This window comes from Phascolarctos cinereus, unplaced genomic scaffold (genome assembly GCF_003287225.1).
Source record: "Phascolarctos cinereus isolate Bilbo 61053 unplaced genomic scaffold, phaCin_HiC Scaffold_5;HRSCAF=322, whole genome shotgun sequence".
In the NCBI taxonomy this organism is placed as follows: Eukaryota; Metazoa; Chordata; class Mammalia; order Diprotodontia; family Phascolarctidae; genus Phascolarctos; species Phascolarctos cinereus.
The window spans coordinates 236,764,791-236,789,994 of NW_027555958.1; the positions used below are offsets into that span (position 1 = coordinate 236,764,791).

General features: G+C 39.5%; 1 protein-coding gene across 1 annotated transcript in view; it reads right to left on the reverse strand.

Annotated features, from left to right (window-relative positions):
• Positions 1–3,342: 3,342 nt before the first annotated feature.
• Positions 3,343–25,204, reverse strand: part of DNAH8 (dynein axonemal heavy chain 8) — a 419,266-nt gene continuing 397,404 nt past the window's right edge. The window contains 4 exon segments of the mRNA XM_078155390.1: positions 3,343–4,072; positions 7,684–7,805; positions 21,008–21,197; positions 21,332–21,484. Coding sequence (XP_078011516.1) covers positions 3,785–4,072; positions 7,684–7,805; positions 21,008–21,197; positions 21,332–21,484 — 753 coding nt within the window. The 3' untranslated portion in view covers positions 3,343–3,784.

Here is a 25,204-nt window from a genome sequence, read left to right on the forward strand (position 1 = left end):
TCCAAAGGAATTCTAATTCAAAAAGTCATTTGAGAAAATGGTCAGTTATTTCTTATAGGATGTTATACAAGAGATTTTTCTTTTGGTCACATTTTCATAACGTCCAAACTAAAATTATATTTTTTAAACTAAGGAATATGTAAATGTTACCATACATTGTAGTAGGGCCAAAACAAGGCTACTTGGAAGGTTTCCAGAGAAGAGAAAATTCCACCCATATTCTTCTGTCTCCCATCTCCAAAAGGCTTTACTAAAATGTTCCTAGTTCTCTGCTCATTACCTTCACTAGAGTTCTCTTTTAAAAAGCATGGCAAATCATGCCATTAACAACTTTGTAGAGAAAATGAGTGTGTTTATAGAGTTAAATGGGTCAAGGTTTCATGATTCAGAGATATGTGTGGTTAATATATATAAATAATTAACAACAGTGGCAGTTAGGTGATGCACAGATAAGAGTGCTGGACTTAGAGTCAGGAAGACCTGAATGCCAATCCTGCTTTAGATACTTATTAGCTGTGTGCTCCTGGGCAAGTGATTTAATCTCTGTTTCCTTATATGTAGGAATGACAGATAGTAGCTTCTACTTCAAAGGGTTGTGAGGCTCAAACAAGATAATATATGTCAAGCACTTTTGCAAACCTTTAACTGTTATATAAACGTAAGCTGCTGTTGCTGTAGATGGCAGTTTTTCATTTTTGAAGAGGACCAGTGACATCATGGATAACATTTTGACTTGTGAGTGAATTGGATTTAAGTGAGGCAGAATTGCACAAAGTTGTCAGCCTCCTCACTCTCTCTTCCAGTCATCCCAGTCCCATGGCAAGACAAAAGTCAAGACAACTGGTGATGGTCTGGGATGCAGTGGATGACCTTGGCATTTTTGATGCCTGACCAAGCTCTAAGCCCTCCACAGCCTTTATGGTCATTGGAATGAATGTAAGATATTATTTAAAAGAAGGTCACGAAATCTATGAAGAGAAAAGGCACTTGGGGCTTCTACCTCCATTGCAGCAGAGCCAGTTATGAATGCAAGGACCAATCCAAGACAATTCAGAGTCATTCCTGGAGGCATGGAGGAGCCTAAAGCTGCCAGCTTAGAAACACAGATGAGCCTCTCTGGCTGAGTATATGCCCTCTTAACTCTCTCTCTCCTTTCATTCCTTCTTCCGTGGTGCATGAAAGGGAAGTGATAGTATTAAGAGATCTCAGGAAATGCAGCTTTCCATGCAGCATTAAGCAAAAAGAGCTATGGCAATCGACATGCTCATATTACATATAAATAATTTGTTTATTTATTTCCTCGGGGTTTTCTTTTCTTTTTTTTAAGGCATCAGAGCAAGTTTTATTGCCGATGTTGCTCAGAACTGACATGGGAGGCATAAGTGGGTTTCTTTTTTCCAAATTACATTTTTCTCTTTTTTTTTTTTACGGTGTTCTAATGACTCTCCTTTCCCTTTCCTCCAAACAGAACCTTAATAACAATGATGTACATCTAAGCAAAACAAATCAACATATTGGCAATATATGGCTAATCCCACACCTGGAATCTACCATGTCTCTATGCTTCATCAACAATTCCCTGAACTCACAACTGGTCACAGCACTGACCTGAGCTCTAATGTCAATGCTGTTTTCATTTATTCTCTAATTTTCCATTAGGTATTAGAGATGTTTGAAAATAATATTGTCTGGAATTCTGTGGAGCCCTTCCTACAACTACAAGCTATTGAAGCTTAAGGCAACTAGAACACACTTTCAGCAAAATGTGTTAAGTTTTGGCCATAAGAAATGCTGAAATGGAAAATTTCAGAGGAAATGGAGAAAACTTTATGAACTGATGCAGAGCAAAGCAAGCAGAACTAATTTATAGTGACATCAATGTTATAGAAAAAGAAACTATAAAAGTCTTAAGAACTCTGATTACAGAAATGATAAGCCATAAGTCCAAAAGAATGAAGATGAAACACACCCCTCACTTCTTGCCAGAGAAGTGATGAACTTAAAATGTCAAAAGAGACATACATTTTTGGACATGGCTAATGTAGCAATTTATTTTGCCAGACTGTAGATATGTATTGAGGTATTTTTATTTTATTTAACAGTTTGTTCAATGTGTGTGTATGTGTGTTGGGTTTGGGAGGGATAGATTAATAAAAAAAATACTTGTTATCTGAAAAATAAAGATAAGCAGGACAATGTCTATGTTTTACTGGGAACTATAAAAGTCATTGTGTGACTGGCTTTTCTCAGTACTTACGTGATTTAGTGACAGTACTCTGTGATTTGCTCTGGTGAGTAAGCACTGATGATTGCTAATGCTGTCTTGTATTAGTAAGAAAACAAAACAAAACACCTGCTTAGAAGATCATGTATAACCACTCTTTTTTTTTCAGGTCTGCTTGGACTTGGAAAAGAATTGCAACACTCCATCTGATGACTTAAAACAATAACAACAACCCATTATGGGAGTATCTATAGCTCTTACACAGGGTGTCCCAAAAGTCTTGGGGCAGATTTAAACTTTAGACTTAAATCTGGATAAGGCACACCCCTGGGCATTCACTGCTACTGTTTGCATTTCTTAAACACTTTTCTACTGTCTGAAAATATTTTAATACAAATTCTGGAATTTCCCCTAGGATTTTCTCTGTACATTTCATAAGGCACACGACATACTACTGCTTTGCCCTCTTAATTCTCCTTCACACAGGCAGGAAGAGTCTGATGGATGGTCAGCTGGGAAAGATAGTCATGACAATCAAAGGCTCACTCCTTCCTTAGTAGGAGCAATGACTGAGGATTGTTTATGTAGCTGGTATTCAGAGGAATTCTAAATGGGGAGACCAGAGAAGCAACTTCGCAGAATGTATTTTTCCTTAAGGTATTGGCACATGAATATGCAAAATAGGACACTGGTGCTTTTGTGCAGCTGACATTTCCTCCAGTGAGGAAGGATCATGCTTAGGCCAAACTGGGCTGCAGAACAAGCAGCAGTGACTTTTAAGGCTTTTGACTCTTGAGCATTCAGCATGTTACCAGGTGCACTTGGTGGGATCTCCAGCTGTTATTTGGAAATTGTGCCTGCTTATGCCAATGAGGGAATCCTGGGACACTTCAGTGTTCTTGGGAATTGAAAAACTCCATAGAAAAAAGCTGTAACCTGCCCACCCTAGCACCTACCCCCTCTTCCCCTCTGTGATGTCACCTCCTCCATCACCTCCCCAGCTTTTTCTCTCGAGGGGATAGAGCTATCTTAGATTCCCGAGTACCAGTTCACATACAGAGCAGGAATACTAAATCAGAAACCTTAGAACCGCACATTAACACAGACTCACACTCAAATGGCATAACAATATATTGTTTTTATTTGGAGGAAAAATTTGCCTGGGGGAAAGTTAATTTTGGAACTGAATAAGTCATTACCTGGTTTTTAGCTCTTTCAAGTCATACTTCATAAAAACCCTCTAAGATAAAGATAGGTCCATCTTTATAAAACTCATTACAGTGGAATGAATGCCTCCACTGATTTTTAGAAATTAAAAAAAAAATCAAAGTTAGAGTTTGCATGTTGGATACTGTTGCTGGAAAAAAAAAAGTAGAGTATGGAATGCCAACCAGTCAATATGGTATTTCAAAAGTGCAATACAGATATCATAGAAGGAAATAATTATTATCATAATTTAAAATAGAACCACATTCTCTAAAGAAAACCAACAGAACTGGGAAGTCATGTGGTTCAGTGCCATCAGCAGGGATGAAGACCTTGCTGTGGCTGGGACAGAATTTACTTGATATCACATAAGAGGGCCACTCCTCTCAGAATCCAATGGTCTGGGGACAGAATGGTCCTCAAATATACCACTGTGATGAAGGTTAGATCTGTCCTCCGTGGTTTCTTGTAAATAGGGCACACATAGAGTTTGGGGTCCTTGGGAGCTGTGGAATTGATAGCGAATATATGGAGCACTGGAAGCTGTGTGAAGAGGACCTTTGGGGTTGATTCAGTGAGTTTGCCATTCCTCCTGTCCCAGGCAGCTCCATCTAAATACAGTCCATGAATGTATACTCCTTCCTGAGAAAATAAAACACAAGAGAATCTATTGCTTAAAAATATGTTAAGTATTGGGAAATGATCACCTGTGAAAAGCTTTCAAACTTGGGGAAAGGAAAAAGATAGAGTATAACCACTGAATGAGTGTATTAGTTTCAGAGCTATAGTGAGGTATTCTTATGCCCAGAGCAAATTCATGGAACTGAGGAAATGGAAAGGTACAACTGTACTGGGAGAGTGGTGCCTCATCCCTTTGGGAGGAGGGTTTGGGAGAAAGTTGCCAAATGATTGGGACCTGGGGATTATTTTTAGCACAGCAGTATGGTCTGGCAGGGGATTAGGACAGTGGTCATCAAAGGGAAGAAGCCTGTCTCCCCTCCCCCCACCATGATAGCACCCTGGGACCAAGATCTGGTCATCTCCTGCTAGTTACAGCTTTTATTGGAATAGATTTTTTTTAAAGGTTCATGCTATTCTAAACCCTATGATATAATCTAAAAATACCATGCAAAACATGGAGGATAGTCAAATGTTGAGCTGAATTCTCCCCAGCTTATAGAAGAGTGGAGGCACAACCTATCCTGAGGGAAAATAACTACATCGTAAGAATGCTTATGCCATTTTTTTTGCATTTTAAGTGAGGGCCTTACTCTCTTATTCTTGATATAGAGCCACTGAATAGTGCAAAGTCACAAAAGTAGATTGGACGAGTCCACTGAGAGTGAATCTCCAACCTAGTCCTTCTGCAAAGGCTGCAAGCCATCAGCCATGGTTCTCATGTTGGGCAGTGCAGAGGCTGAAGTGGCCCTAATTCCTCTGCACAACAAGGAGAAACTACTGCTACCAGCCTCTGGTAAGGACAGAAGAGTCTGGGTCCAGGAAATGGGGCTTAAGGTGCTAGTGAGTTACTGTGTAGAAACCAAGGGCATGCCATTTTATTTTGAAAAAATTATAGGGAGGCAGGATAGTACATTGGAAACAGAATTAGATGAGAAGGCAAAAGAAAGGGGTTTATTCTAGTCCTGACTCAACCCCCGAGCAACTGTGCGTTTGGGGAAAGTCACAACTTGGCCCTGGACCTCAGTTTCTTCATCTGTCATTTTAAACTAAATGGTTTTGAAGACGATTTGCAACTTGAAGATTCTAACTCAGTGATTCTCTAGCACAGTAACCATTAACCATTTCCAAAGGAGAATGATGAAAAGGATCTCTGTAAATTTGAATGGAGTAGATGGAAGAGAATGAGATTAAACTGCATAGTGATAAATGTGAAATACTGCACTGGTGTGGAAAATGTTGACTGTACTGCACAAAGGAAGCAGGATTCAGGTTCCCTGGGGGTCAGCAGCTTAGTGCAGTCATCCAAGACATTAGTGTCATCTTAGGCTGCCATAATAGATGTGTGATGTCCACAGGGATGGAGGGCGTAGTCTACTCTGCTCAGACCATATCAGCAACACTGAGTCTAATTTTAGGTGCCCGTTTGAGAAAAGGCATTAACAAGTTAAGAGAACTTCTAGATGAGGGCAACCAGGATGGGGAGGGATCTGGAGATCACATCCTCTAAGGAGCAGTTCTAGGAACTGGTAAACATTGGCCTAGAGTCTAGACTTTAACAACATACACATCTACAGCACTTTAAGGTTTGCAAAGTGGTTTACAAATGTCATCTCATTTGACCCTCACTACAACCCTATGAGATAGGCACTGCATTATTATCCCCATTTGCCAGATTAGATAACTGAGGTTTAGAGAAGTTGAATGACTTGTCCCATATCCTATCACTAGTAAGCACCAAAAGTAATATTGGAACCCAGATTCCTCCTGCTTCCAAGCCCAACAATCTTTCTACTATATTACACGGCCTTTCAAGATTTAGGGATGATATGGGGCAGTTAGGTGGTAGACAGAGCCCTGGATTCAGGAGGACCTGAGTTCAAATCCAGCCTCAGACACATAACACTGGGCAAGTCACTTAACCCCATCGCCTAGACAAAAAAAAAGAAAGAAAGAAAGAAGGAAAGAAAGAAAGAAAGAAAGAAAGAAAGAAGAAAGAAAGAAAGAAGGAAGGAAGGAAGGAAGGAAGGAAGGAAGGAAGGAAGGAAGGAAGGAAGGAAGGAAGGAAGGAAGGAAGGAAGAAGAAGAAGAAAGGAAGAAGAAGAAGAAAGAAAGAAAGAAAGAAAGAAAGAAAGAAAGAAAGAAAGAAAGAAAGAAAGAAAGAAAGAAAGAAAGAAAGAAAGAAAGAAAGAAAGATTTAGGGAGGATGCAATCATTGTTTTCCAGTCCTGGAGTGAAGCTCATGTGGAAGAGCACTTATTTTGCTTGTTTACACATGGCATCATGACTAGGCTCCAAGGGTGGAAAAGTACCAGGAGCATATGTTAGCTCAACATAAGGACAATCTTGCTGTTAATAGCAGAGGTGTCCCCACCGGACCCTGGCAGCCACATCGGGTGAGGGTCCTAGTTCACATGTCATTAGAGGAGGTCTGCAGGCAGACACTGGCTGGACACTCGGGGTTAGATAGGCACTACGTGGCTGAAGTTAGATGAGGTGAGGTGAGGTCCCTTTTAGCTCTGCGAATTTATAATTTTATGAGAAATTTGTTTAAATTGCAGGATGTGAGATTTGGGTTTGATTTAAAACAAGTAGAATTCATGATGGATTACCATTGCATAATCTTTTCCCCCTCACAGACTTTGAACAACATGAGATTATCATTTGACAGAGAAGGGTTTAATATGGTAACCATCTGAAGGCAGAGAAGTATGGATTAAATAGCCTCTCAGCATCCTTTCAGTCCTAGGATTCTGTGACTAATAAGAGAATAGGACATGCAAGAAAAAGTGAAAGGAACTGAGATTACTTAATCTAAATTTTAACCTACCCTTCAGTAAATTAAGAAACATTTTTTTTCTCACCATTTACTATACTCAAAACAGTCTCAGGCATTCAGGGGGAAGTCCTTAACTTCAAAGAGTTTATAGTCTAGTTGGGAAGCAGTACGAACCCAGGGAAAGAGCAGAGGACTCCAGCAGGAGACCTTGGTTCTAGTCTTGTCTCTGTCACTGACGGGTTGTATCATTTTCCCTTCACGGCTCTCAGTTTTTCTTGCCTTTTCTAAAATGCGGCATGTAAAGTGAGGGGAAGGTGTTGAAGTCTTTCCAACTGAATGACTTGATGATAAGCCTGTAACTAGAGCCGTAAACTAGAGAACAGTTTATGGAATTCCACCAAAGACTAAAGAAGAGGAACAGGTTTGAACTTATATCGAGAGACTGAGATTAAATGCAAAGAATTTCCTGACTGGGTCGCTTAGTGTTAACAATGGTGAGGACAAGCTTCTTTCAGACTAACTAGATGTGAAGGGTTAGGTACTAACCTGTACTGGACTGAAGCATTTTGAGCCCCTTCCAATCACCTATTGGCTCATATTTACGGGGACTTCTCTGTAAGGAGCTCCAAGCGTTTGACATGCCTTTTCATGAATCTTAACAGAATGGAGGGATGAGGTGGTGGCAGGAGTGTTCACAGGGAGGCTCTCCAAAGTCATGGAACAGGGCGAGAAATCAGAGCCCTGCCTTCTGAGTGAGATTCCCAGCAATTACCAAATGAGGCCCTACAGTACATACCGCAGGTGGCACTGTGATCTCTTCTTTCGTTTGTCTCAGCACATCATTGTGGATTGTCACTGAATCTAAGGCCCAGCCCTTGTGGGCTCGAGTCACTTCTTGCCTCATTGCTGTGAGGAATCCTGAAAAAGAAAGAGTCAGTTGTTCTGGGGGAGTCTATTTCAAAAAAATTATACGGGTTCAAGTTGCTTCAGTATCTCTGCTCAGTTACCCCGCTATCAATCCCCAAGTTGAAATCTGTATGTAAGAGGTATCTTCCTGCTACAAGACCAGCCGCCCTAAAGAGAGTATGATGTCTTCTTCTTTGATGGGTTACTCACCAAAGCAACACGTTTCTTGTCAGTGAGTCATGGTACTGACTCCCATGTCACTGGAAGTCTGTCAACAATATTTCTGCCAGGAAGAAAATCTGTTACCCTGTCTAGATAAAGTGAAATCTTGTTTGGCATCCCCAGGGGAAAAACAATTGCTGAAGTCTCTAGGCATTACTGTAGCACTCCATGTCAGGGTATTCTTTTTGCCTTAAGCAGGGTCGCCTCCAACAGACTTTCCTGATATTTCAACTGGAAAAATGCCAGAGGAGTTCAAATCAACCAAGATAGTTATTTGGGACCTGAGAGATTCCCTTAGATCCTGTTTGTGAATGGCCTCCATCTGAAAAATGAAATCTTGGGAAATAAGTCAGATATATTCCTATCACAGCATTCCAATTAATGCTGGAATTAAGCTATAACCAAAGCACATTTTCCATTTTCTGTGGATCAAATTATGACTTGCCATAATGGAAAAAAATTTCATTTAATTTAAGGAATTGGTAAGACATAGAACGCTACAAACTATTTTTTATCAGTATATAAAGGGTACAACAACCTAACACAAATATTATATTTATTTTAAGATTATATTTCCTGGTTTGCTATATTTTGCTATTATCAAATCTGCAAAAGTTCACAACGATTCTCTTTCAAAAGAGGCTTGCAAACTGGGCCATTCAAAAGCAACTGGAAAAGCCTTCTCTAGAGTGGCATTTAATAACAACTGATATATCCCAAACTTCAATGTAATCTCAAGAAACTGAAAGTACTATATAGCCTCCAGATCAAATTTCAAAATAATAATGTGCATCAGTGGATAGAGCACTGGATTTGGAATGAGGATGACCTGAGTTTCAATCCTCCCTTAGACACTTATTAGCTGTGTGACCTTTGGCCTCAATTTTCCATCTGTGAAATGAGGGGTGTGGGCTCTACATTTCCTTCTAGCTCTTTAATAGGACTCCTTTTTGTTTGAATACACAGTTGGGCCTCATATGTTGATACAAATCATGAAAACTCTGGCATGTCAAAGGATGGGTGATCTCCTAGACAGCCATGCAATTCTTATCTGCAGCATACCACAAATCCTTCATAGAGGAGCTGCCCAACGTGCTGAAGGCCTTCTGATTGTTTTAATATTTCATGGCTAGCAGTGCAGAGGGGCAGTTAGGTGGTGCAGTGGATAGAGGGCTGGGCCTGGAGTCAGAAATACTCATCTTTATGAGTTCAAATCCAGCCTTGGGTACTTATTAGCTATGAAACCCTGGACAAGTCACTTGGCCCTGTTTGCTTCAGTTTCCTCATCTACAAAATGAGCTGGAGGAGGAAATGGCAAACCAGTCCAGTATCTCTGCCAAGAAAACCCCAAATGGGGTTCTGAAGAGTCAGACACAACTGAAATGACTCAAGAACAGCAGGGCAGAATTATAGTTAAGGAGAATTCCCTGTATGCTATATCATTGCGAAAAATTGTTCTACTAGAATTTATTTTATTAAATCTTGGAAGGTTCCTGGTGATTCACCTGTAGAGGCATTGGTTAGAAAGAGAAGAAAAAGTCAGTCTCACTCTTAGTACTGGTGGAGAAACAGTCAAGTCCCAAATGTTGCTTTCTGCAAAATTGAACCAAGTTCTCCCAAGTGTCCAAGTCCTTCTCCGATATTAAGTTAAATACTCAAGGGAGAACATTACATTTGGTAATTTACTGAGGTAGGATTTAGCGTACTACAAAAGAAACCCCAAATTCCAAAAGACAAATCTCAACTATTTAAGCTGAGCAAATGGTTGCTGGGGGCAAAGACTGGTCTGGGTGAATAACGTAACCTTCTAGGTTCATGCAGCAGAAACCTTTTGAAGGAAAAAAGGTTTCACATCCCATAATGTAAGGCATAGTGAATGTGACAGCAGTCATTGAGCCTCACATGCATTTTGGGATAAATGGCCTCCTCAGTAACATGCGCTGTGTAGGCACTTAACTAAGGTGAACTGATGACATTTTAAATGTTCATTTTAAATTCTAAACATCCTGCATTTACATAGGGAGCAAAATGGGTGTTTGGCATGTTCCCTTTCTAACTCCATGTTGGGTTATGTTGTTAGTAACAAATGACTGCTGTTCAAGTGATAGTAGTCTTATCATCACCCAGTACTGAGTCCCTATGTGGTCCATGACATCAAATAGGCATACTAGGTCCAAGTGGATTTTCAGCTCATTTGGATTCTACTACATTATATCAAAGAATCCTTCATCCTTAAAGGGGGTTTGTTGCATGTGCTTGGGAGGTCATAATTTACTGGGCATGAAGCCTGATTCCAGTCATCTATCTATTCAAGTAGACTGATTGAACTCTCCTTTGGAATTTTAAGTTTCTCCCACATTGTAAATCCCCATAAGGCAGAAATGATTGCACTCACTTCATATTGCTTTTGGCCCAAAGCAAATTTCTGACCAAAGCAAATTAGGCACTTTTAGTTGAGGAATGAGCCGGATTCTCCCCCAAACAATGCACCTACTACATGGGAAAATTTTATGGCATCAGCTGGAGCCTTCTTCATAATGGAATCATTTCTCATCTTATCTTCCCATTACCAGTAAATGCAAATAATGTGAGCAACATGGTCAGGAATGGTCATGTCAGTGCTTTAGAGATGCTCACGGTGCACTATAGAAGATTGTTATTTTTACCTACACACACGCACACAGAGCCTAGATGCACAACATATACACAGAGAAAATATACAATCTCTCCTCTTGTGAGCATGAAGGCTGTGTAGTATTAATCCTTCTGTAGATGATTAGAAAAAAATTGTAAAGTACTAAAAGCTGGATATGTGGGAAGTGGTGGTGGTGGGGGGAATGGAGGGAATAGGTCTGGTGTGCCGGGCTACTTTCATCCTGAGCAAGCACATGGAGAAGAGAACTTCTGCTCTCATTACAAGCCTTGTTTGCTTTGTTTTGATTTTCTAAGAAGGTGGTGATATGGACCTCAAAAATGATTTGGTTTTTGAATTGTTTGTTATTGAATTTTTAAAATGAATGGCCATCTTTCTTGTAGAATAAAATAGCATCTAATGGAGTCAAAAGCTTTATTTTCTGTAGCCTGTATAACCTCAAAGACTATTGATATATTTTACTTTACAGAAGCTTGAAGAGCAGGACTTTTATTATAGGATCAATCCATCTTTTAATAACTCATATACCAAATAACATTACATTAGTTGTAGAAATATGAGTCATCTGTCCATATTTGTTACTTTGAGATAAGTGAAGCACAAATAAATGAAAGGAAGTTATTAAAAAATCCACATTTTATTCTTTGTGAAATGACCCACTCACATAAAAAACTGATGATCAGAATGTTCAGCACTTGAATGTTATGTGTCCTAAATGAAAATTTCCCTTTTTCTTTTGAATTAAATGCTATTTCAGACTCATACACACATTAGAATTTTTTTAAAAACAACTATCCATTTTAACCTAAAGAGAAAGCACTACCTCCCCTTCTTTCTACCTTCCCCTATCACTATAGATGGAAAATTTCTGACCAAAGCAAATTCTGTTAATCATTAATCTCTGTAATAATAGTCATCTGAAATTTCAGCATCCTAATTAAAGCTGTTTGACTTGTAGCACTGGTTCAACTTGTGAAAAACTTTAGTATTCTTTCCTTTACGTATCATCTCATCCAGCTAGTTTTTGGCATCAAGTCAGTAAGCACTTATTAAGTACCTACATTGTACCAAGCACTGGCTAAATACTGGGGATAGAAAAAAAAGGCAAAAGAGAGTCCCTGCTCTCACAGCATTCACAGTATAATGGGGGAGACAATATGCAAACAAGATATGTACAAACAGGATATAAACAGGATGAAGCAGAGATAAAAGGAAATTTGAAAGAAGACAGCTGGTGTCATTAATGATGAATCCTGGACTAAGAGTAGATAAAGTTTCTTTATCAAAGATTAGCACCTTCTTCATTCAAATCAGTGTAGAAAGAACTAATTACTGGATGGGTACATGCTCTCGTCTCTATAGTTTCTCAGACTCTTGATAGCATTTTGTGATAGGAAGACATATAAAGCTCATCTCCCCTGACCCTCACCCCCATAGATTTATGACAGCCTGCTTCTCCCAACCTCCAACATAGTAATGAAAGAACTTCTTTTAACAACTGAAGTGACCAGAAAACAAGAGTGGGGGCTGATAGAGGTAGTAAAATTCCTTTGGTCTCCAGGTAGTCTGTCTGATCATTATTGATCCAGGTCAGGACTGTTTTGAGGGCTACTAGAGTCATAGCAGTAATTTCCAATCCAACCCAATCCAATAGTCATTTATTAAGCACTTACTACATGCATATATCCATGCATATGTATGAATTAAGTGCTGGGATTGTTGTGTTTGGCCTTAGTTCTCAAAGAGGACCATGACATTAGGGAAGTGATGACATGACTTGCAATTGACTTTGAGTGAGGGAGGGCTGTGCAAAGTCACCAGACTTACTTTCTTCTCCAGAGCCATCTGGGTCCAGTGTCCAGATATTCATCAGGAAGACTGGGGATGACCCAGGATGCAATGGGAGACCCCGGCCCTTTTAAGCTAAGGTCTTTCCAGGTTCTCACTTTGAGTGAGATAATGCCCATTCAGTGAATAGGCCTCTTTAAGAAGTGAGTCAAGGGATGTCCCCTTTAATTTAATAAAAAAAAAAAATCAAACTGGGAGGGGAAGACCCTCAGGGTTGTTGGCCAAAAGAGAAACATTTACTACTTACATTCACTCTGAGCCAGGGGGGACCCCAAAATAGCCATTAAGTGGTGCTTGGGCTGGGACCTATTGTTGTCCAGTCTATGAGCTCTAGAATGAATTGGGTTTAAGGCTTGGTCTTTGAACACAAAAAGAAAACCAGTCCCTGCTCGCAAAGAGTTTAGGTTTTATAAAGGGGAGGCGAACCTGTAAACAGATAAGTATGTAAATAATAATTTGAGGAGGCAGAAAATACTGATATGTAGAAGGGTCAGAAAAGGCTTCTGAGGTAATAGTGGAGTAGTAGTAAGTGAAGTGAGTTTAAGGGAGTCAGGAATTCCAAGAGGCAGAGGTGAGGAGGGAGTACATTCCCAGCACAGAAGACAAGTCTATGCAAAGGCAGAGACAGGAGACTGACCTCCAAGTTTGAAGAGTCTCAAGGCTGCCAATTTGGCTAAAATACTCAACGTGCAAAGGGTGGTAATGTAAAATAAGACTGGAAGGGACACTACAGCCAGATTGTGAAAGGCTTGAAATACCAAGTGGAGGAGACTACATTTTATCCTAGGAGTAACAGGGAGTCACTAAGGCTTCGTGAGAAGAGGAGTAACAAGGTGAGATCCGTGTTTTAGGAAGATAAGAATTCTACTTTGGACATACTGAGCAAAATAGGCGCTTGGGCATATTAATTAGCCTACCAGTTGGAGCTGTGGGGGTTGGAGCTTAGCAGGATTAGATACGGATTTTAGAAACATCTTCAGAGGGATGATAATTGAACATTTTGGAGCTGATGAGATTACTAAAGTACAAAGTTTCCACAACCATTCCATGGTTAATCTAAGTGAAAACACTTATATTCTAGGGAACACTGGTTAGGGCCACCATGATTTTGGGTTGCAGCTTTTGTGCCCATAATCTTCTATTATGCTGCTCTCACCTTGATACAAAAACAACTAGCCAACATGAATTCTCAAAGTCCCTTATAATCCTAAATTTCCACTGGCCTTTTGGCAGCTCTTCCACAGCAAGTTGGAAATTCTGTGAATATCTTTAAAAGAATCATTTCAGAATTGTTTTTTGCTGATGAGGAAGGCGTGAAAAGATACTCATGTGCAAGAGATTTAGAGATTCAAAATAGAAAAGCAAATTAATAAGCAGCCTGAAGGAAGAGATTGTCTACCATTTTTTTTGAGCCAATACCCAACCTTACTCTTGACTTTAAGAAAGACTGAGCTAAAAGTGGTAATTGAAGCCTGCTGTGATAGTGATAAGCTGGCAAAGGACCAAAAAAAGCTTAGCATAGGTTGGCTTCAAGATGGCATCAATCTCTAGATCAGAATAAATGTTTACAAAGGAATGATACTATATAGCCTATTCTAATATAGAGGTATGAGACCTAGACCCACCAAAGACCTTACATTCCACTTCTAGTTCAGTTTCATTAGCAACACTTGTGATTCATGTTTCACATCAAATGGCAAAACATTGTCATGAATAACGAGGTGTTGAAGGGCAGTAAAGAAGCCAGCCCACCATTACAACTCAGCTTCTGACTGAAACACAAGAAGCACAAATTCATTCTCTCTCTCTCTCTCTCTCTCTCTCTCTCTCTCTCTCTCTCTCTCTCTCTCTCTCTCTCTCTCTCTCTCTCTCTCTCTCTCTCCTGCTTCCCTGTCTTTCTCTTCCTCTCTTTTGCCTCCTCGCCACCTTTTTCTCTCTCTCCTTTCCTCCCTCTCCCCCTTTCTTCTCCTTCCCTCTCTCTTCCCTCCTTACTCCCTCCCTCTTACTTCGTTTCTCCTCTCCCCCCACTCCCACAATTTTGCATGGAGAGCACTTTGGGGTAAGGTGAACAAAAGAAACCTTACAAGCACTCTGCTTTTAAGCAGCAAAGAAAAGGCACTGATTGCTGAGGAATGCCAGAACAAGCAAACTGGCTGCCTGTAACAATTAGATGTGGGATCTCTAAACTAAAAGGCTTTATCTTTAAACACAGAATTGTGGAGGTAGACATGTTTACCACCCTGACAATCAAATCAGATTTCCCTTCTGTTCATCCAGTGAACAACTGATTGTGAAGATGGTTGAAAATATCTGGTTAACTATGCTGTGGTTGACCTCGGGCTCTCCTATATAGAAGCCCAAATGCCAAATACCACAGAATGCCCTAAAACAACAACAGGCCACAGAAATGGCAGCCTCAGACATTAAGCAGGCAGCAAATTATTCATATAAGCATCCATTCAGGTTGTGTAATCTCTTTTGTTACTCAGAGTCATGGTATCATCACTTGTGGCAGCAGAATCACTAAACATCAAGGGAAATGATAAATACAACCTGTATTTGATTTCATATTGTATTTAGGAAGAATGTCAAGTAAAATGGATATAAATAGGAGAAATATTGTAACACAGTAAAGGAAAATATCTCCTGACTGTTAATACTTACGTGTATTTGTAGAGAAATCATTGTACAATTGTATTTTAAACCTGTTTTGTTTCCCTTTTGTTTTAGTCCAAGCTTGTGATTTGATCAGTGAAGGGTATTCTTGGTGTGGAAACTCTCTTCATGGATGTAGATCAGAAATTTGCCCCTAACTTTGATTTTATATCATACTCCTCCACATCAGCTACTCCAGATCTTCTCTTCTTTTCTCATGCCTCCCAAACTAGTTTCTTCTTCTACCCTCTCAACAGAAGATCTTGCCCCATACTTTGCTGAGAAAATAGAGCTCCCTCTCACTGTGAGCTCTCTTCTTCTTTCCTACTCTATATCTTATAACAGAACTCATTATTTGCACTCTGCCCCCCAACCCTTCCCTCTTCCTAACTTCCCTACATCTGTCAAGGGCAACTCCGGTGTTCCAGTATCCCAAGTTCACAACTTCCATATTTTCCTTGATTCCCTACTCTTCTTCTCTCTACAAATCCAACCAACTTCCAGATGTTGGCTTTTCTACACCCACAGGATCTCTCTCATCCAACCCCTTACTTCTATCCATACAGCTACCCTCTAGTTTTGGACCTCATCACCTTTTGCCAAAATGATTTCAAAAGCCTCTAATTGATGTCCCAACCCTAGTCTTTCTTTCGAACAACTGCCAGTAATTTTTCTTCAACACAGAAGTGACTGTGTCACTCCCCCATTATTTAATAAACTCCAGTGGCTCCCTATCACCTCTATAAACTCTTCTATTTATATTCATTCCTCTAGTTTAGGAGACTTTAGTTACTAAGAACCTTAACAACTTGGCCCTAATCACTATCTCCATTTTACATAACAACCTGTCCACAAGCAAAACTGGCCTTCTCTGCCCAGCTCTGAGGCAGCTGGGGGCACAGCACTGGGCCTGGAGTCAGAAGATCTAAATTCAAACCTGGACACAGACATTGACTAGCTATGTGATCTCAGGCAAGACACTGTCATCAGTAATGAGGTGTTGAAGGGCAGCAATGAAGCCAGCCTGCTTCTGCCTTAGTTTCCTCAACTGTAAAATGGGGATAATAATAATACCTACCTCACAGGGCTGTGGTGAGGATAGAATATCTGTTAAAATGCACCTAGCACCAAGCTGACAAAGAAGTGGGGCTCTAGAAATGTATCTCCCTTTCCCCTTGCCCCTACTTTCTGCTTGTGGATTTGGCTATGAATTAGGGAGATGAAGGTTCTGGTTGCAGTTCTGCCTTTAACTGACCATAGTAATAGGATCATACATCTGGAAGGATCTAGGTCTCAACCTCAGAGGTCATCTAGTCCAGAAAAATGAGGCTCAGAGGTGGAGTGACTTGCCCAAGGTCACATAGTAAGTAGCAGAGCTGGGATTTGAACTAGGGTCCTTTGACTCCAAGTTCAGTACTATTTTTACTACCTCCCTGGGCTTCACTATTCTTATTTATGAAATGAGGGGAAATGGGAATGGGCAGTCTCTAAAATTCCCTTCCAGCTCTTAGATTCTATGATTTCAAGTTAAGTGATTTGTCCAAGGCCATACAATTAGTCAGTGGTATAGTCAGTACTGGGACCATATGACTTATGATTTAGAATTTAATGGAAAATAAGCAATTGTCTACTTTTATGCAGAGGAGGAAACTGAGGTACTGAGAGATTGAGAGACATGTTCAAGATAACACAGAGCTAGAAGTTTAGTACAGCTTATAACACTCATTTCTCCTAATAATAAAACAAACAAAAAACTAATTTCACCTGAAACTCAGGTCAGGACCCTTTTCACCCTATCATACTTCCTTTGGAGTCCAAACCTAATTATAAAAGTACATATCAAATAATACATATCACAGTACTATCACATCATGCTCCCTACATGTTTGCACAGAGGAGACTGAATCTCTCTGTTTTCTGGCTTTTGCCAAGGCACATAGATCACATTTTCCATTTATGTGAAGAGAGAGGAAAGAAAGCAGAGAGCAAATCAGAGTCATAGAAGGGTAGCCCTGAGGCCATTTCAGGTATTAGCAGAAAGCAATGAGACAAAATTTCTTTTCCAAGGCAAATGGAGCAAACAACTGGGTGTAGGGATATAAGCTCCAAGCCCTGGGGAGCTTATGCATAGCTGGGTGGTCTTTTTGAAGAATCGAGGCTTCCCTTGAAAGCAAGAGAAGTACTGAAAGGATTCAGATAGTTAATGGTTAAAGGCAAATGAGAGAATGTTTGCATCCGCCTCCCCCCAATCTTTCCCCTTTTCTTCCTAACTTCCTTATTTCTGTCAAGAGCATCACCGTCCTTCTAATCACCCAAGTTCGCCACTTTGGGATCTTTGTCCACTCTTCCCTTTCCTCCACTTTAAATCAGTTCCAACATGCTGTCTTTCCCCACAATATCTTTGTCCTGTGTTCCTTTCTTTCTCCTCACACAGCCACTACCCTAGTTAGATCTCACGCTGGGACTACTGACCTGGACTCCTCACTGCTCACCTGGCTCTAGCCTCTCCATTCTTCAATCCATTTCCACATAGTGGGTAAACTGATTTTCTGGAAGGGAAGTGACTGCGCTCGATTAACCCTGGTGGCTTCTTCCGGTCTCTAGGATAAGGCACACACTTCCGTTTGGCCTTTGGAGCCCGTCAGAGTCTGGCTCCAGTGCACCATTATCATCACGTAGGGCACCTCTCTCTCCTTCACATGCTCAACATTCCAGCCAAATGCTGCTCTCATACACACCACTCCCTCTCCCATCTTTGGCTTTTTTGCATGGAATGTGTCCCCTACCCGGAGTGTATTGCTTATTCATACCAACATCTCTTAGAATCTCTACTTTGCCCAATCCTGGTTCCCCATCCCCCCATCCCCGCCCACTTGCTGCTGTCTTCCTAACTAAAATCCCATCTTTTACTGAAAGTTTTTCTCCAACCCCTCTTACTTCGAGCATTTCCTATGTATTCTGTATAAAGTTTGCTTTGTATATATGTTGTTTGCATGTTGTCTTCCCATTACATCACCCTCCTCGAGGACTGTCTTTTGCCTCTTTTTGTTTCCCCAGAGTTTAGCACAGTGCCTGGCACACTGTTGTTGCTGTTGCTCAGTTGTGTCCAACTCTTTGTGACCCCATTTGGGATGTGCAGATACTGGAGTGGTTTTCCATTTCCTTCTCCAGCTCATTTTACAGAGGAGGAAACTTGAGGCAAACAGGGTTAAGTGACTTACCCAGGGTCACACAGCCAGTAAGTGTCTGAGGTCAGATTTAGATACAGGTGTTTCTGACTCCTCGCCCAACACTTTTTCCACTATACCACCTAACTGCCCACTTGGCACACAGTAGGCACTTAATAAATGTTTGTTGATTCCTAACAAAAATTACTTTTGAACACAGTTTGTATTTAATTTTCTCTGTATATTTTATTTCTCTCCACTAGAATGGTGGAAGGAAGTGCTACTTGAAGGCTTTTTTTTCTTTTTGCTTTTGTATCTGTAGGGCCTAGCATAACATCTGGTATGAGCTAAGTCCCTCATAAATGGTTGTTAACTTGAATTTGTATTACCCTAATTTAAATTCTATTTTATTTTACTAATTAACAAATTATCATTTCAAATTAGTAATTAGCCATTTTAATAGAATAATATTGTTTTTACAGCTAAAGGACAATTTATTTGAAATCACCTGACATTCCATTATTCAGGCCTATGGAAAACTTTTCTGTTTGGAATATGTGAGCCTGCATAGCACAAATATCACCCATCACCTGGTGGCAGCTTGCCCAAAGTGTGGACATATCATTCAGAAAAAGGAGAAATGTCTCAAATGTAGAAATTTCTGAAAATTTTAAAGCCAGGATGAAAGAGGTTTTTTGCTATTTTTTAAGGGAAGAGGGAAAATGGGAAATTTTGAAGAAAATTAACATAAAAGTAATACTTATTTGTAGTACCTTGTACAAATCTCAAGTCACTTTGTAAATTTAAGAAAATTAAATTATATTATGTGAAATTTGGCTTGTTTATGAAATTTTAATGTTTGGCATGCATATTAACTTTAAAAGTAGAGTCTATTTAGACAATATCACAAATTTACTAACTGAATTTACTATACAATGTTTTAAATTTTTATTATGAATGGAATATAAAATGCTGAAATTTTAGTAAGTCACTATATCTCAATTTTTGGCAATTTATGAGAAACAGGCAACCTGGAGAATGGAAAGAGTGGTCAACACAGTAAAACCTAAATGCCATTATATTTTCTGGATTTCATTGCCTTCATAGTATCAAACACAGTTCCTGATATATGGAAGGCATTCAATAAATGTTTGTTGATTAAGTGAATAGATGAATGAAAGGCCTTCTTTTTAGTAAAGGAGCTGATTAAAAAAAAAAAAAAAGAGGAAAAGGCCCTCCTAAGCTCACTGATTATGACTTTTGCCACATGGAATTTTGTCTAATCAGTCCATTTTTTGGAGTAATTACTATTGGTAATTTCTGTCTCCTGATTCTCTCTCTCTCTCTTTCTCTTTCTCTCTCTCTCTCTCTCTCTCTCTCTCTCTCTCTCTCTCTCTCTCTCTCTCTCTCTCTCTCTCTCTCCCTCTCTGTTTCCCCATCACTTCCATGGCCTGAAAATTGAAGCGTTTCCTCGTTTGAAGCAAGCATTTCTATCCTTCCATGTGTGGACTTATCCCTCAATGTAGTGTTAATATTTCCAAACGTGGATCCATTTCTCTCACCTTTTACTGAAAATAGAGGAATCTTAATCAGATGAGAAACAAAGAAGAGTTAGAGACATGTTAATGAAGGGTATCACTACAACATGTGTGAAAGATCAGGAGCTTCGGGGAACTTTAGGTGGGAATCTGATGATTGAAAATTTACTTTCATCTTTACATATCCCCTGTCCACATATTCCCCTGCTGAGGAAAGAAGAAACAGAGACATAGAGGAGGACATAGTTTGGGATCAAATTCCCAGAAATCAATACCAAGGCTACTAGATTGGCTGAACGTATTCTCTACATTTTTAAGCCTAGTAATGGGACAATTCTCAGGAACTGGGAGTTGTACAGAACTCACCATAGAAGGAAGTGAGAATATTTAATATTCAAAGTCAAGGTCAGGAGAGGGGAGGATGAAGAAATCAACTCCTTTGGTGGAAGGAATCCAGAGGAAGTTACTGAGGAGTACCAGACTCCTGGAGCTCTGCTGCACTGCTCTGCTTTGCCAGTAATGAGCCCTCTTGCTCTCTTTTCTTTCAACCTATATGGGCCAGTGTAAAACACCAGTGCAGAGGATCTAGCTCTCCCTGATAGGCATCTAGGTGGAGGAGTGGGTAGAGTGCTGGACTTAGAGGCAGGAAGACCTGAGTTCAAATCCAGCCTCAGATACTACCTGTATGAACCTGGGCAACCTCTGTCTGCCTCAGTTTCCTCTTCTCTCTAAAAATGAGGATAATAATAGTGCCTACCTCCCAGGGTTGCTGTGAAGATGAAATGACATAGTATTTGTAAAGTGCTTTGTAAACCTTCAGGTACTACAAAAATGTTATCTATTATTATTATATGGTGCTTAAAGATAGCTTCAGAATGTGAGAGGAGCTCCTATTCCCATCAAGACCACTGGTGGTAGATACTACCTTCCTGTCCCTGAAGATCAACTGCCTTAGCTTCCTGAAGATGGTAACAAAAAGTAGATAAATGAATACTTACATGAACATTGATATTTTGATGAATGTTCACATTTGCCTCTATAACTACTTTCCTGTCTACAATGAATGCTATGTGAAATATCTGCTAGAAAGTTACAAATATTTTTAGATATATATTCATTGTGAGCACTTACCTTGGGGATTAAAGAAACCAGTCATCCAAAACACATTTGGCCTTCCTTCAAATATCCAGAAAGAAAATTGAGCATTCCTTTCCAGAAGTTCAGTAAACCAGAACCCAAGTGTTGAAGAATCCCAGGATATTCTTTTCCAGAGTGCAGGGATACGGGCATCATACATGTTATCAAGAGCATCTCTCAAATTCTGTTAAGTCACAAGTAAAAAAAAATATATATATACACACACACACACACACACACACACATACATACATACATACATATGAATTAGATGAATCAATAAGAGGACAATAACTCTTTGAGACTTTAGGGACTCACCTCGCTCATGATGATAGTCCCTTCAATGGCCAATTTTAAATCATTCAGGCTGGTCCGAAGTCTTGTGATGACTTTTTGCATTCTGTCAATTTCTTGTCTAAGGAATATGTTCATAGAATTAAGAGGTCCCATCTTCACTAGGCGAGCTTTCACCTAAAACAATAGAGAACACATAACAGTATGAAGCCAACTTTACTTTTTTAATATTTCTCCATGTGCCAAAATCTCCACAATGTCTGTTACTGAACCAAACATAACAGTCAATTCTCTATTCTCTTGGTGTCAGAAGGCAGATAAGTTTTGAATTCTTTTTCCTACTGATTGCACTCAACCATTAATTGGGAATGTACTTTGAGAAAATGAAAGATTGTACCTTTGCTTTCAAATGGTAAATGAATTGTTAAATATCAGTTAGATTTTTTTTGGCAATGTAATATTCCCAAGAATGCAATTTTGATTGCTTACTTTCATAATCCTTATAGAGTTATTGTTAGAAATTTCACAGGAAAGTGAAAAGTATAAAGTCTTAATAGAATAGTTACCAATGAATATAAGCATGAATGCCTGAAGTTGTCTATGTACAGTATGGTCAAAGGGTGGTGACATAAAGCAATTCTTAAGAGAATGCAGCTTAAAAAATTGATTTTGAGGGGGAAAAATCAAATATCTGTCATTTGTTCATTTAGGTGGATTGATTTTGAATTTTGAAGAGTTTAATAAAAAACCTTTGGGCACATAAGCACTAAAATACAAATACTGAAAAGACTTAGTAAATAGAAGAATCTCAACTATGACTGTGGTGCTGAATATCCAAGGTAAGGTTGTTAATAAAAATCCTGGCTTGGTACCACACCCTTCCATTTAGCAGATGGGCCTTCTGCTGCCAATTACTATGGAGGTAATTTTGGTTTAAAGGGCCTCTGAAAAGTAGTCAAGTCTAGTGTTCCTCAAACAATGATTTAGGAGCCACTGGGGTTTAGAGTTCCAATTCTGGTGCATTCTTCTGTTGGGGATCACAGACAGAAGGGAAAGTCACTTTGTCTTTTTACTACCTCAGCATCCTCACATGTAAAATAAGGTTCTAAACTTTCAACTAACCTCTCTGTTTAGCTGTCATCTCTCTGTCTTCTCTCCTCAACTCCACATCAGCATCTCTGAATGCCTACATGACATCGTCACACACTTATTATAATGACATCTCAAACTCATTATGTCCAAAATAGAGCTCTGAGTCTGAAGTCAGAAAGACCTGAGTTCAAATCCAGTCTCAGAGATTTACTAGCTTTGGGACCCTGGACAAGTCATCTAGCCTCTGTTTGCCTTCCACAGGGATGTTGTGAAGAATAAATGAGATAATATTTGTAAAAAGCATTTTGCATAATGACTGACACACAGTAGGTGCTATATAAATGCTTATTCTTTTCCTTTCTATTTCCACTGCCACCACCCTAGTATAGGTCCTTATTATCCCTTCCTTGCTTAGATGGAAGAGCCTACTAACAAATCCTTGTACCTCTATTTTTTCTCCTCCAGTCCATCCTACATAGCACACCAATCTTCTCTAGGGCTAAGACCTTTGGCAATTTGCAGCACAATCTGGTACACAAGAGACAGCACAGTACATGGGAATATAAACAGAAACACAGAAGGAATGCCATTCAGAGACACTAGGTATCTGAGGCTGCATTTTTTTGGGGGGTGGGGCAGAGTTTGTACTTGTGATTTCATTGGTTTAGACAACTCTTGGAAAGGATATGCGCTCTACCACTACAATGGCTGGAAGCTTGTGGTACTAGAGAGTTGCTTGGAGGGCAAAGAGAGACAAATGACTTATCCAGGCTCAACTAGTTAGTACGTGTCAGAGGCAGGATCTGAACCCTGGTCTCTTGACCCTGAGGTCAATTGTTTCTCCAGTATACTCAGCTGTCCCTAGTCTGAGAAGAGCTGCACTACTCTGCCAAAAAGAGACCGACCTAGTTTCCTCTGTCCCTTTTTCTAACACACAGCTCTGTTTCTTTCTGCTTCCCTATGCTGCCTATGGGCAGCCTTGGAGCAAGAGAGATAGATGCTGGTGTCTTCCTCAGGGCAAGGCCAAAAGCTATTTCTTTCTTGCCCCACAAACCAAATGCCTTGTCTGTTTGAATGTGATACCATGAGATATGGCTCACAGAACTACTCTGAACCTCTCTCAGGCACACTTAACATACATTATTTTGCATTCTTGTGATTTGCATTATTGTCAACCCTCTACTAGATTAAAATCCATGAGCACAGGGAGTGTATGTTACCTAATCTTTGTATTTCTCCTACTACTTTTCACAGTACTCTGCCCAGTTTAGCTTAATAAATGTTTTTGGAAGGAATCTATGAATACATAAATGAATGAATGTCCCTTGCAAGTCTAACAACCTATGACCCCAAGCTTCCCACTCAGTGCCGTACATGTCTGACTTAACTGCAGCTAAGTTCCTAATAGTAGTGAGTGATCAAGAAGGAAGAAAAACACAAAACTCTCCCCTCAAAAAACTCAAAAGGAAGCTGTGATAAACTTTTAACTAGAAACCTTACTGATACTGAACTGCACAGCATGTGGAAGGCAGAGCAAATCATTAAAAGCAGTCAGATAAAGTATTCCTCTTAACTAGGGTTAGGAGGCAGCTAGGTGATGCAGCGGAAAGAGTGATGAGCTTGGAGTCTGGAAGACCTGAGTTCAAATCCAACCTCAGATACTTAACTAGCTGTGTGACTGTGGGCAAGACACTTTGTCCTACCTCAGTCTCAGTTTCCTCATCTAGAAAACAGGGACAATAATAGTACCAACCTCCTAAGGCTATTGTAAGGGGAAAGATAGTAAGATAACATTTGTGCAGTGCTTTGCACGTATTAAAATACATAATGCTAGGCATTTTTATCAGCCCTTTCATATACATCGTTAAGTTAAAACTATAGAGAATAGAGAATCTTGTCCTTAAATCTATGATTCTGGCCAGAATCTTAACTTATATAATCTATTACCCAACCCCTACCCAACAATGTCAAAAGTCTCTGAACTTCCCAGACAGAACAACTAAAACTGAAACAGGATGAGTTTTCCCACTTAGTCCCAGTATGTAGAAATACAAATTGATATAAAAAAAATTATAAATGATTTACAACTAGTACCTAGTAGGTTGAAGATGAATGAGCCCAGGGTGTTGGGTAAAAGGCCCAAATACTAGCTAGCTAGTTCTTTGTAGGGACTTTAAACAGGAAAACTTGGGACAGGGATAGACTTGCAAACAAATTAGCTCCAAGGGAATTTATTTTTTTAGGTATATTGTTTGTATCTTGTGAATTGAGTTTTAATCATTGTCATTTTTTCTCTAAAAGTACAATTTTAAAAGATTTGCTGCATTCTTCATTTTTATTATCTTTTCATTTTCTTAGCCCTTGGAGAACTGATGCTCCATTTTTATTACTGAAACCAATGGTAAAATTATATTTTAGTTTATTGAAAAATTAATTTTATGGTCAACTTGTCAGGAATACTTCTATTCTGATTCTGGATGGGGTGGATGTGAAGCCAAGATGGCAGTTATGAGGCAACCCAGCTGAACGCTTTTAATATTCCCCTTTAAATAATTTAAAATAATGCCTCAAATAAAATTTTGGAGTACAGAGCTAACAGAAGGCTAGAGTGAGACTTTTTTTTTGGTAAATAGTATTTTATTTTTTACAAATTACATGTAAAGATAGTTTTCAACATCCATTTTTTAAAAGATTTTGAGTTCTAGTTTTTTGTCACTCCCTCCCTCCCTCTTCTCATCCCCACCCCAAGACAGCAAGCAATGTGATATAGATTATACATGTGCAATCATGTTAAAATACTTTCAC